At 30.0% G+C, this 13,243-nt stretch overlaps 1 protein-coding gene across 1 annotated transcript; it reads right to left on the bottom strand.

The window, feature by feature from the left end:
- Positions 1–10,588: 10,588 nt before the first annotated feature.
- On the bottom strand, positions 10,589–13,243 carry LOC145132306 (GTP-binding nuclear protein Ran-3-like). Its single transcript, XM_079067052.1, has 8 exons — positions 13,091–13,243; positions 12,807–12,876; positions 12,478–12,534; positions 12,254–12,371; positions 11,520–11,609; positions 11,079–11,258; positions 10,896–10,973; positions 10,589–10,813 (listed from the first exon to the last, which is right to left on the bottom strand). Exons 1-8 carry the CDS (start codon positions 13,091–13,093, stop codon positions 10,744–10,746), a joined length of 666 nt encoding a protein of 221 aa, XP_078923178.1. The 5' UTR covers positions 13,094–13,243; the 3' UTR covers positions 10,589–10,743.

Consider the following 13,243-nt stretch of genomic DNA (forward strand, 5'->3'; position numbering starts at 1 on the left):
GTAATAACTCAATCAATAACTATCAAACGACTCCTAAGTTTATATGCATTATAGGTATCAAGACTTAAGCTACTGGAACTTGAGTAGGATGCTGAGTGATTAAGAGACAGTCTGCAATAGTATTCAAGACCATCAGGTCTTTACGCTGTAACTTATATATATGTATTGATTATGACATCCTTAGGCTTTTAACATTTTCAAAACAAACATTTGTAATCAAAATGATCTTTTGTACTGGGATTTTCTGCAATTATAAATAAATGATTTTTAAAGCGTAAAGAAAAGTTTTAATTGGTTCTGAAAACTAGAGGATATCACAATATAGTAAGATATAATTGATAATCGATATTTACTGGGTTGGATTTCAAATGAATGGGATAAAGGATACCTAACCATTTATTTGTTTTCCAACTTGGATCTTACACTTTGATTATTAATGTTTTTGGAAACTAAAAGGGTATTAATTAATAAAGAGTTTAAATATTGAAAATACTAAATGAATTTTGTCAAAATTTTGTAGTTAAATAATCCATTATCATTACCATGAATTGTCATTTTCATTAATGACTTAATGAAACAATAACATTCAAAAAATACAACTTCAATGAATAGGTTCATGCCTTAAGAGACAATGTCATGAGAGATATGAAATTGTACACACTTAAAGCTCCTAGTCCTAAACAACTTGCTTTGAGCAATTGACCTGAACATGATACCTAGTAAAGGCATCATTGTAATGCTAAAGATGTTTCTAACATCAAACTAGGAATAGTTATTCCTGACTTCCATGAAGTCTTGAATAATTTATATATATATATATATATATATATATATATATATATATATATATATATATATATATATATATATATATATATATATAAAGATATGATGATATAACATGTTAAGCAATATTCCAATTAATATAGTGATACTTTGTTTTAAACTAGTTCAAACATTATGAATAGTGCAAGGCTAAAAGAGTTACCTTGTGTGATCTAAGAGACCCATGTTTTATGGACTGAACACCTTTAAGCCCAAGAAATTCAATAAGGCCCACATAGATGGATCTTGTGTCTTTTGTGGAGAAATTGGACACTGGAAGAGAATATGCTCATCTTATCTAGAAAGAAAGTCTGGAAGAGACTAATACTTCATGTATTTACTAGATAGAACTCATACTTTTCATATACACTTAACTACTTGGTACTTAATGTTGATCTAATATTTGTAAATGGCTTGCAGATATTTACATAAGAGTAACCAGCTGGTCATAAGCAAGTTGGAACTGCACTCTTGGAGTATAGTTTACTGATTATGCTAGGAAAATAATGTACTTGTATTGTGAAACAATGTTTGTTTTGGACAATGTATGTTTTAATTTAGCTTGTCTAAATATATGTCTCAGTTTAATTTATGAATGATTGACAATTTACTTAAATCATTTTTCATAACGATCATCTTCACATTCGGAAATGATTAAAATTCTTTTTATTAGACTAAATCTCTTAACAAGAATTATAAAGTAAATATCAATGCTTAATAAATAATAAGTTCTATATGCAAAATACTTTGACTTAAACTTGTTTTGAATTAAAGTTATCTAAGACATTGTTGTTTTTATTATATAAATGAAATTCACATATTCCAACTTCAAGAAATGGATCTTTGAAGACAAATAATGTAGTTTATTTGACATATGTGTATCTTATTTATGTATAAAAGATTCTTAATGATATTTTCACTAAATAGTAGAGAAAGATAGATTACTAAGGAACTATACACTATGGTGTATGACTTCGTTTCTAATGAATGTCTAAGATTTAACACAAGATACCAAATCAACTTTATTAACAACTATAGTAGTTATAATTATATTTTACATGGTAAATCATAATTGTAAAACCTTTGTTTAAGTTTTCAAATATGAAGTTGAGATACAAACCAGTAAGAACCATCTAAATCCGTAATGATAATAAAAGATGAATTAAATCATGATTGATATCATTTACTTTCTAATTTGTAGAAATGTCCTCCTTTTATTTCCTTAGGATAACACCTAACACTATAAATTATACCTTGAATACAAATACCAACTAATAAGTAGATAAAATATTTTATTTACAAAATTTTGTATGGAAAGGCTCTATCCCTATCTTATTTAAATGTTTTATAGATTTGAAGCCTATGTTAGACTAAAGCTTCTAAACCATTATTATCTACTAGGTGCATATTTGTATAATACTCTAAATGCGGCTTATATTATTATATGCAAACCCACCAAGAATAAGTTCACTTATTCCTCTGATAGCTGAGTTAGCAGAAAGAAAGCTTATAATGACAAAGCAAGTAGGAGGCACATGGAACTTGAAGCAGCTCGAGAACCATAACCTGATGTAGTAACAGTTGGAACTAGTTTTAACAAGGATTGTTAAACTTGAATAATAGCTATTCACAAACACAAATTGTTCGCATTAGTAGTAGAAATCATCTATGACTTAAGAAATGTGAAATCTCTGATTGATGAGCTTTTATTGATGGTTTCTGGAAAATCCATCAAATACCAAGATGCTATGTCACATCTCGAATCTGATTAATGACTTAGTCATGAACATGAGATGTAATCCATGTATAATAATCAAGTATGGTCTTGATTAAACTTTCTCCCTATAGCAAGGCTAGAAGGAGTAAGCTATTCTTCTAGAAAGAATACATTAAATGAATAAGTATACACATTTAAAGCAAGACTTGTTATAAAAGGCTTTTCACATACTCATATCATTGACTATGGTCCTCATCATACTCATGACATTGACTATGACCAAATATTTTTCATAAGTAGCTATGATTAGATCAACAAGGATATTATTTACTATAAATCATATTCTTAATATGAGATATAACAAATAGATTTCAAGAAATATCGGTTTTCTTAATAGACATCTACTAGAAGATATTTATATACATTAGCCTAGAGGTTTTCTTAATCCATGTTATCTTAACAAAATGTTTAAAGCTTGAGATCCACTTATGGATATAAAGCAAGCATCTCAATGCTGCAATCATCATTTTAATATAAAACCGCAAGGTATGTTTTTATATCAAAATGAATAGAACATGTGTGTTACTAAGAACTAGTGGGAGCATAGTGACATTCCTAACCTTGTATGAATGAGACATACTTAATCATAAGAAATTACATTCTGACCATGCCATGCATTTTCACCTTGACTCGTAATGTGTTTCTAAAATGAAATACTTAGGAAGAACAAGATACATTCTTGGAATGTAAAATCTTTAGAGATAAATAAAATGAATGTTAAAAGTTTTATATCTTTATGCATATATTAACAATATCCTGAAGAGATCAAGATAGAAGATTCCTTTGGAAGAACTTTATCATTGTCACATGGAACTAAATTTGAGTCAGCCTCAAAAGGAACCTAGCTTATAGGTTTGAACTAGCTGAAATTATTTATATTCGATTTGTTTGGCAAATGAATCCATCATTTATGCCATATTATGAATAAGACCTGGTATATTATCTGCTATGAGCATATCATAAGATACCAATTAGATACATGGTTAAGTCACCAGATGGCTATAGGAACATTCTAAGAGTACTTTAGAAGAACTATGAGAATGTATTGTTGGGTTTTGATACAAAATATAAGTTTGTTTTTCACAAAAAACCGGTAACGGGAGACTTTAAAAATAACAAGTTTATTTTTAGTTCATAACAAAACCAAACCATCATGGATCCATTTATAGAGGTTAGAATGAAATAAAAACAACCATAGGATTTTTTAGAGATAACCTTTGAAGCCTTTGAACCCACTTGGTTTTGGGGTGTTGATGAAGATATAAAGATCAAAGAACATGATCTTCTCTACAAGTATCCACCATCAAGATTAAGGCACTTGGAATGCTAGTTCCTTCTTGTATTCTTGAGTGTCTTAAGCCTTTAAGTGCTTAACTCAAATAAGAACTAAAGGAGACAACTCAAGAGGTCTTATAATCACCAAACTAGCTTCAAAAGAGAGAGAGAGAGAGAGAGAGAGAGAGAGAGAGAGAAGTGGAGAGTAGAAGAGACTTTCGTCCATATGGGATAATGGAGAGAATTCACTAGAAAAACTTTCTTCAAACTCATGCAATACCCATGAAAAAGCAAAAGCAACACCATATAATAATATAAAGTATTTACTAGCTTTTAGGAGCATGGGGAGCATGGGAGGAAGGTTGACAAGCAACTTCCCATGCTTGTCCAAACTTTCGGCCAAGGAGTGAAAGAAAGGGACAAAACTTGTCTCCTAACTTCATCATGCTACAAAAGAATTAGTTTAAATTTTATAAACTCAAAGTTTATAAAATATAAACTTTGTCTTTAGGTAAAAGACAAAAAGGATTCAACTAGTCCAAAAGTTGTGCATGACTTATTATTTCATACCACATGAAATAATAACTAGTTATACTCTCTTATAATTATTAGTTTCATAAATCAATAATTATTCCCTAATTATAATACAAGAATTGATATTATTGATTAATAACCATATTAATAATAAATATACAAAATGTGCCAACTTTATAAAGGTGTGACCCTATAGGATCATATATTATTAGCAATATCACTCTATAATGATTATTGGACATATAGATTCAACATGTATATGAGATAATTAGTTTAGAATAAAATCATCATGTAAAGAGCTACATAAGATTCTGATTTTTAAAACAAATATAGATAACTATGAATTATAATTGGATTATGACTTCATTGTGGGATGAAGAGTAGGGTTGGTTGGAATGAGGTCAAACCAAAACACAATGACACAATATACTACAAAATAAGAATACACTTCTTTAGAAGTTGAAATCTAATATGATTGGATGAATGAGTTCATTGAAAAACTATGTTGATTTTTGTCATTCAATGATCACATAGAAATATTTATGACTTCGAGAGTATACTTAATCAAGCTAAGAGACTCTATGTCACGAAGGAACACCAATCATATACTACAAGATATTTAACTATACCTAGAGTAAAGTTAAATATGCAGATGATAGTATTCGCATAACTCACACAAATCAAGTTTAGTCGAACCCATTAATAAAGCCCTTCTTCTGAGCTAAGTATGAATGGTCACACTTCAGCTGTAAAAATTTATTATTTTATAAATGGGATTTTGATTTTGATTTAGTATTTGGATATTAGAACATTTTGACAAAAACTATTATATAATGTTTTGATATATTGGGATATGATCATAACATCAATACTTGATGTGTTCTATATTAACATGTTTAATCCATGAATAATCTTATTATTCTAAAAGTTCATAGTCGGTTATAATTATGGGAGCAATTATAAATTAAGACTAATATGAATTGGATTGGTTGACTTTCACCAAATGAAAGTAGGCAATGGGTTGTAACCAAGTTACATAGGTACTGGTCCAAGAACTAGTATTGAATTGAGCCGCATCAAGATCGCCTCATGGATCGTTATCACGAGTGATACTTGATTAAAAGGTACTATCTTTGTATCCTTAACACCTGAGATACATAGTGGGACTTAAGTGTAGGGAGTATTGTGCTTTGATATGGTCAAATGCTAATCCTTAACCGGGTAGTTATAAAAGACATTTTCATGTATATAGTGTGAACTATGCAAGAGGCTTATGTAATCAAGATGAGATTTGTTCCTCTTATGTGTTGAGAGTTAGACATCTAAGGCGCCTTACCAAAAGTTGAACCCTAATGAGATTGATTGTGATATGTATCTCATGTTCAACATAATGTATGTGACAAAAGGATGACTGATAAACTTACCTTATACACCAATTGTAGCTTTGAGCTTTTTGGGAATTGGGTTTTGATAGAATGGCACAAATTCGTTTGTTGATAAGGGCAGTGAAATGTTGTTAAACGTTCACCACTGTCTATATCAGTCTAATATAAGTCTTGCGTAAGTGAGAGATTGAAAGATCTAGTATGCTCAAGAATTATACTAAAGTGATATTGCTAATTAACATATGATACTAATGGGTCACACTAACAACAACTTTATATAATTGATTATTTATTAGAAATTGATTTTAATAATATTCAATAAACTCTTATAATTAAATTGGAAATTATTTATTTCTTGGAAATAATAATTTTCATTAGCAAGTAACATAATATATCATATGGTATGATTTATTAAGTCATGTACAACATTTTGAGCTAGAAAGCCTTTTGTCTTTTAGCCAAATGACAAAGTTTATAAATTATAAAAGAGATTATAAATTTATAAATTTTGGCTCCTCTTTTCTTCTTACTTTTTCCGATAATTAGAGATGGAAAGAGAGGTATGGTTTGTATCTTATTTTAATCTAGGGCACATACTTTAGAAATATGAGATTAAAGTAACAAAAGTGGCATGGGTCATCTTAAAGTGTTAAGGACTTGTGGGTAAAGAACTTGGTTTAAGTGAATGTTTTCATCTCTTTATTCATCCATGCTAAAACCGTAAGTATGTATGTGTGTGTGGGTGTTTCTCTCTAGTTTTGTTGAAGATTTGAAGATCACACTCTTGCCTTTTGCTCTCTTCAAGTCATATTTTGATATGCACTTAAATCTTAAGAGTCTTAAGAGTTTTATACTAAAGAACTAGCATTCTACATCAAAGTGAGTCATTGTTGGTGTCTCTAAAGTTTTACATTCTCCATCAACTTCCAAGCCTCCCAAGAGGACCCAAAGAACTACAAAGGTTGTTATTTCTTTATCTCTTCTTTGGTTGGTAGTTTAATCTTTCTATAACTTGCAAGATGATCCTTGGTGGATATAATTTGTTATGTTATTTTCGAAAATCATAAGTCTCCCGTTTGCCATTTTACTAGTTTATGAAACTATTTTTGAATTAAAACCCAACATATTTATATTCCAAATTTTTCATGTTATGAATATTGGATTTCTTGGATCTCTAGTATTCGGATGCAGACCCTCTTAAAGAGTGTTTGGAGGCGGTTTTCTAACTTTGTGGTGTGTCATTTGGAGGTTTAGGAATAACATTTTGTTTGGAAGGAAGAAGTTTAGACTGACGACGGATCTTTTTGATAGAGTTGATTTTTGGACTAACAATAAGAATAGAAGAGCCACCATTAATTGGGTTGGTTGGCTAAGATTGCTATTTCCTAATGTCTTTGTATTCTTTTTAGTCTAACGTCTTGTTAGTTTTTTGAATAAATTCTTTCTTTTGCTGGTAAAAAAATAACTACTAAACATTGCCGTTTAATTAGTCTAATTGTAATAGCCCTCTAAAGATTGCCTTTTAATTAGTCCAATTGTAATAACAACTATTACCTTTTAATTAGTCCAATTGTAGCAACTAAAGATTACCTTTTAATTAATCCAATTGTAATAGCAACTAAAGATTGCCTTTTAATTAGTCCAATTGTAGCAACTAAAAATTATCTTTTACTTAATCTATTTGTAATAGCAACTAAAGGTTGCCTTTTAATTAGTACAATTATTGTAATAGCAGCTAAAGATTGCCCAAAAGTACCTTATTTTTCAACTCGTTGTAACTTGTTTAACATAACCTACAACTCGTCAAAAGGATATAACATTTCACCGAATCCTATGGAGCCCTAAAAATCTATCAATCGAGTAAGTTTAGGTCTTTAAAGGACAAGATTCGACCGCATATTGACAACGAATCCTTTTGTGGTTTAAAACTTTTTCACAAACAGAAAACAAAAAGATGGGTCACTTATATGTTTGTAGAGAACACTTAGACCCATGGATAATTTAGAAATGTGTCCTTTTCAAGATTACATTACCCCTCAGGGAAATAAGACATGGGTCATCTTGTAGCATATGAAACAGCTGCCCAATTCACCTAGAGAGTACTATATATTTGTCCAATTCTTGCTTGTAGTTCTCATATGCATGAAGCATTTGTAGGGCACCCATCTTTTCACAGGAAACTCTAAGGTGTTTGTGTTAAACCAACCAACACCGATGGAGACAACTCCATAGCCACCATGCTACTCATCTTAACACTATTATGATTCACCATCTTTGGCCATGTGAGTCCGTGTGGCAAGTCGGGCCCACGTCAACCATCGTTTGCTTTACCAGATGAATCATTGTTCTTATGAAAACAAAAAATAAAAACAAAAAAAAGAATATAATTTCTTAGAATTTAGAAGATGGATCGATAATAGTGTGGACAAAGTGTATAAACAAATATAATGTTTTGTCATATTGTTATAAAGAAATGCTACAACTTAAAAAACTGAGTCAGAATGATTTGGAAAATCAGTAGGTAATTAAAAAATAAAAGGTCAACTCTTGAGTCATATAGTTTATTCTTTTGACAGTTGGTAACGAATGTCATGAAATCTGAGAAATAATTGAGTGCCCGACAATCCATTCTTATCCAGGGTAGCATATCAGCTTACCAAAAGAGGTGAAATTTATATTTTATTTATTTAAAATTTGGTTATGCTTTTGTTTAAATGGATAAATTTTAAACACTATAAAATGGATCAAGGATTGAAAGTCGTTGTCTTTAAATGCTTACACTATTCTATATCGTTTTATTGAAAATTAAATTATCATTTATATAATATAATTTTATAATCATATTCAACAAGCTAGTATGTATAAAACTCAAAAGATAAAAATAAGAGTTACATTAAAATAACCATTTTTGAGCTCATATATTACTCAAAAATCACTAATTTACTATTTATGAAAGAAATAATGGGCTTGCTAATTGGCAAATGGGCTTATGTCCACAACACAACTCCTTTCTTTTTATATTAGCAATGAAGCAAAAATCAGTTATCTCTGACCCTCTTTCTCGATTTTGTCTGTCAAGCTCTTCGTCTCTCAATCGACCTTCATCGATTATGTTCTTCATTTGATTCACACACAAATTGTGAGTGTGTGTTTTCCTTCCTTTTCATTTTTTTCTTCAATCTCATACATAAAACACATATTTAAATAAGAAATAAACAAGTCATACATTCTTATATTCTCAATCGAAGACATATTTAAATAAGAAATAAGCAAATCACCATCGTCTTCTTCTTCTTTTATAATTTTCTCCAAGTTTACCAAATAAATTAATTAATAAATTATCTAGAAAAATATAAATTTTGTAGGAAAAAAATCTGCCAGAACATGTACACACAAAAATTATGAAAATCTAAAATTCACAAGCTTGAATATACTCACGGAGTCACAACTATATTAACGAGGTTATATGACAGAAAAAAATAAATTTGTGAATTTACATGCATTTTTTCATAAAATTTCATATATATTCTTATTAAACATCAAAATATCCTATTATATACGTAGATGAAGCATTTTGTTTATCAAGAGAGCGACATTCCAATAATTTAGAAGTAGATGTTGTATTATTATATACGTAGCAATAATATGGTTAAAGTTTTTAATTATTATAATAACTCTAATATATAAAAATAATTATTATTTATTAAAAACATTGTAAAAAAAAGATTTGGACAAGTATGATATTTTGAAGGTTTATAAAAGGTAATATGATATTAACAATATAAGTTGGACAGATATGGTTTTTGATATTTAAGAATGGCATATATCATTTTATAATAAAAGATAAAAGAGTAGGCACATGGGTATATTTGACCTCTGAATATACTTATTTTATCTAAAAAAAATATTATCCGTCAACTCAACCCATATTGAAACTCTTCTGAAAATTATTCTTTTTTACTAAATAATTTCATATTTGTACCTGTACTCGGTACTTATGTATACAAAAATAAATATATGTTAGCATTGATGCTACCAAATATTTCAATTTTCTTATTTTTTTTTTTTAAAGGTTTGACTGTATCATTACTGAGCCAGTGACTTTATGAAAGCATATCATCTCGGAACCAAATGTAATCATATCTAGAAACAATGTGTAACATCTCATATGTTTCACATACTTAAATATTATTTTGAGTTCAACCATAATATTTGCAGTAACTATAAGTTCATCTAGCTAGAAGTTTGAGAGATAGATTGACATTACAATTTTAGAGTTTTAATCCAATTCCCACACATTGTAATAATGAGTTCAGAAAACTTCATCTCATATGTAGATGGTCTTGTTGAGAGATAGACTGGATTCCATTATGGATTGGACTTAATGTGGACAGTCATCTAACAAGTTTTTTTCTTTTTTTCTTTTAATAATAAAAAAATAAAAATGTACTTTTTGTTTCAAGAAAATGTATATAATATAAAAATTGATCAAGAGTGTGATGGATGACCATTCCATAGAACATATACACCTGTCTGTCCTTAAGGTGGGGGTGCTAAATGACTGGACCCATATGGTGCATGAAAACCGGAGTAGCTGAGAAAACATGTCTGAGGAAGTGGGGATCTGGAAATTTAAGACGTTTTTTCATCAACAACCAACAAACGTTCTCCTCAAAACATGTCTCCACATGCCTTCCTTAACTTCATGTTTTCATGTTGTTTTCTCAAATTACCTCGTTTCTTGATTTTGATGTTTCCTTCTTTCTCTCCAACCAAAAAAAAAAAAACAAAATAACACCAATGCTCTTAACTTCCCGTTCAAAAACATATAAAATGTTCACGCAAATATGAAATATTAGGAATTTTTAAATTCGATCACAAGTACAAAAACTTCCATTTAAAAGAAAAACAAAAACTATTCTATTTTAAATCATCATAAAGAACCACTTAATCAAATGCATCATCATCATCATCAGGCAGTGGTTGGTTGGCAGCCTGCGCAAGCTCCGCTTCATGCCTACACAAAAGGGCAAAAAAGGTAATTCATGTTTTACTTTAATTTTTAACAATTATAAAAAAAAGTTAGGGAGTTGACTTACTGTTGTTGGGCCAACAAATCAATTTGGACCTCTGGAGGAGCAAGGGCAGGTGACTCCACAAAATGAAGGTTTGCATCCCTAAAAACATGAAACCAGATTTAAAAAATGGAAGAAATAGAAATAAAATTTGGATGCTGTAAAAGAAAATAGTTAAATAAAGGAAAGTAGGTTGCTATTAATTACCCAGCAAGCTTTCTGGCAAGGTACAAGAATGGCTTCTCAAAGTTGTAATTGCTTTTAGCAGAGATTTCATAGTACTGCAAATTCTTCTTCCTATGGAATGTAACTTGCTTTGCTTTAACTTGTCTGTTCTTCACATCCACCTTATTTCCACATAAAACAATCGGAATATTCTCACACACCCTGTTTTCACACAGAAAAAAAAACAAGGGTATTTACGTCTTTTCTACAGACAAGAGATTGATAGTGAATGCAAATCCATGTCCAAAAGTTTTCCATGGGACAAGAAACCGAAAGTTTTGTCCTATTGACATCAGTCTCAGTCTGACATGTCAGATCAGATCAGATATCTATATCTGACACAGTACAATCTGTTATGTCATGTCATGTCATGTCAGAGTCTGTGTAATGAATGGGGACTAATTGAAAGGATATAAAAAAAACCTGCAAAGGTCGCGATGCCATGTAGGGACATTTTTGTAAGTGAGCCTAGCTGTGACATCAAACATTATAATAGCACATTGTCCATGAATGCTGTGTAAAAAAAGTATATATTATTAGTACAAAATGAAAGCAACATAGAAGAAACAAACACGATATACTAAGTTTGTAAACCCAAAGTGTGAAACCCCAAAAACAAAATATTAACATTCTCAAAAATATTATATTTTTTAAAACATTAGTACTTAATGAGAAAAACTCATTTACCTAACTTTGTCTATTAAGTTGTTCTTTCTGTAGAGCCAAAAAGAAACACTCATATATAAGCTTATTGGATGAAATTCCATCCCCATTGAGTAAAAAACAGCACCTTAGTTAACAAAGGACACTTTTTAGTGTACTCAAAAGGTATGTAGGAAAAAAAGATAAATCATTATGGTGATTTAGGTTTAGATAATTTGATAAAATTTTCACAAATGTGATGTGATTGGATTTGATTGTAAAAGAAATGTGATCTTTTTTGTTGTTGGTAAAAGAACATGAAACTACAATGGTAGACATATCAATTGTACATTTTTTTGATCCTTTTATGTTCAATTGTATAAGATATTAAGATTGATGTGATTAGGTTCTCATTAGAGATTTTAAACATTTGTAGTAGTTAAATTTTGAACTTGAAAAGATTAATCATATGAATCATGATAACTTTTTCCAATTATTCAATAGATTTTACTTACTAGTATCCATCACGAAGACCACCAAACTTCTCCTGCCCTGCAGTATCCCAGCAATAGAAACGAATCTTTCCACAGTTTGTGAAGAAATCCAATGGGTGAACTTCAACTCCAATAGTAGCTGTTATGAAAACAGAGTGAAAAATCTCAGAGACAACAAAAACATTAAATGCAAAACCTATAAATCCAAAGACATATTTCAAGAGATTGATACAAGAAAAACTTACGTTCATACTTCTTCTCAAATTCACCAGTTAGATGCCTCTTCACAAAAGTAGTCTTCCCTGCATAAAGCATAAAGAGTTAAACACATATGACATTAGTAAAAACAGACTAATTCTAATGGAAAAGTTGACATGAAATACAAATAAATACCACAATTACAAACTGTGATCTTTCTAAACCAGATAACACACTGTAAACAGATTTACCCTTTAGGACTTGCATAATAAAATACGATGTAATTAGGCATAGGGAATCAAATAATGACAACAAAATGAAGTAAACATGTACTTATAACATAAAAATTATATAAACAACAACAGTAAATCCATACCTGTTCCTCCATCACCAACAATCACCAGCTTAAAGCTTGGATAATCAACCGTTTGTTGATTTGGTAGAGCCTGCACGCATCAAACGTATTTAATCATTCGTAAAAGTGGATACCAATTTCAATACATCGCATATGATCTATACAATGTAAAAATAAAACTCTCAAACAACGGAAGATGATTTGAAATCAAAACCCTAGCTAAACCCTAATAACGTGTAAATACTTCATTGTTCATAGGATATTATAACAACAATAGAAAAAATATACAACAAAAGAGACAATACCATGGTATATCAGTATGGATTTTGATTTGCGTATTGTAAACAATGTCGATTGATTGGTTAGAGTTTGGGTTAGGTATATATATAGTGAAGGGGAGAAGAAGGGATATGCGTATGCTAGCTTTGAGTTGACGCTGATTCGTCAAGATTAGCGTA

This window comes from Lactuca virosa, chromosome 8 (genome assembly GCF_052849685.1).
Source record: "Lactuca virosa cultivar CGN04683 chromosome 8, Lactuca_virosa_CGN04683_v6, whole genome shotgun sequence".
In the NCBI taxonomy this organism is placed as follows: Eukaryota; Viridiplantae; Streptophyta; class Magnoliopsida; order Asterales; family Asteraceae; genus Lactuca; species Lactuca virosa.

Coding starts and splice junctions, on each gene's coding strand:
- LOC145132306 (XM_079067052.1), bottom strand. Junction 12,372..12,477: donor ATTTGAGAAGAAGTATGAAC/GTAAGTTTTTCT, acceptor TTTTCATAACAG/CTACTATTGGAGTTGAAGTT. Junction 11,259..11,519: donor TGGCATCGCGACCTTTGCAG/GTTTTTTTTATA, acceptor GTGTGAAAACAG/GGTGTGTGAGAATATTCCGA.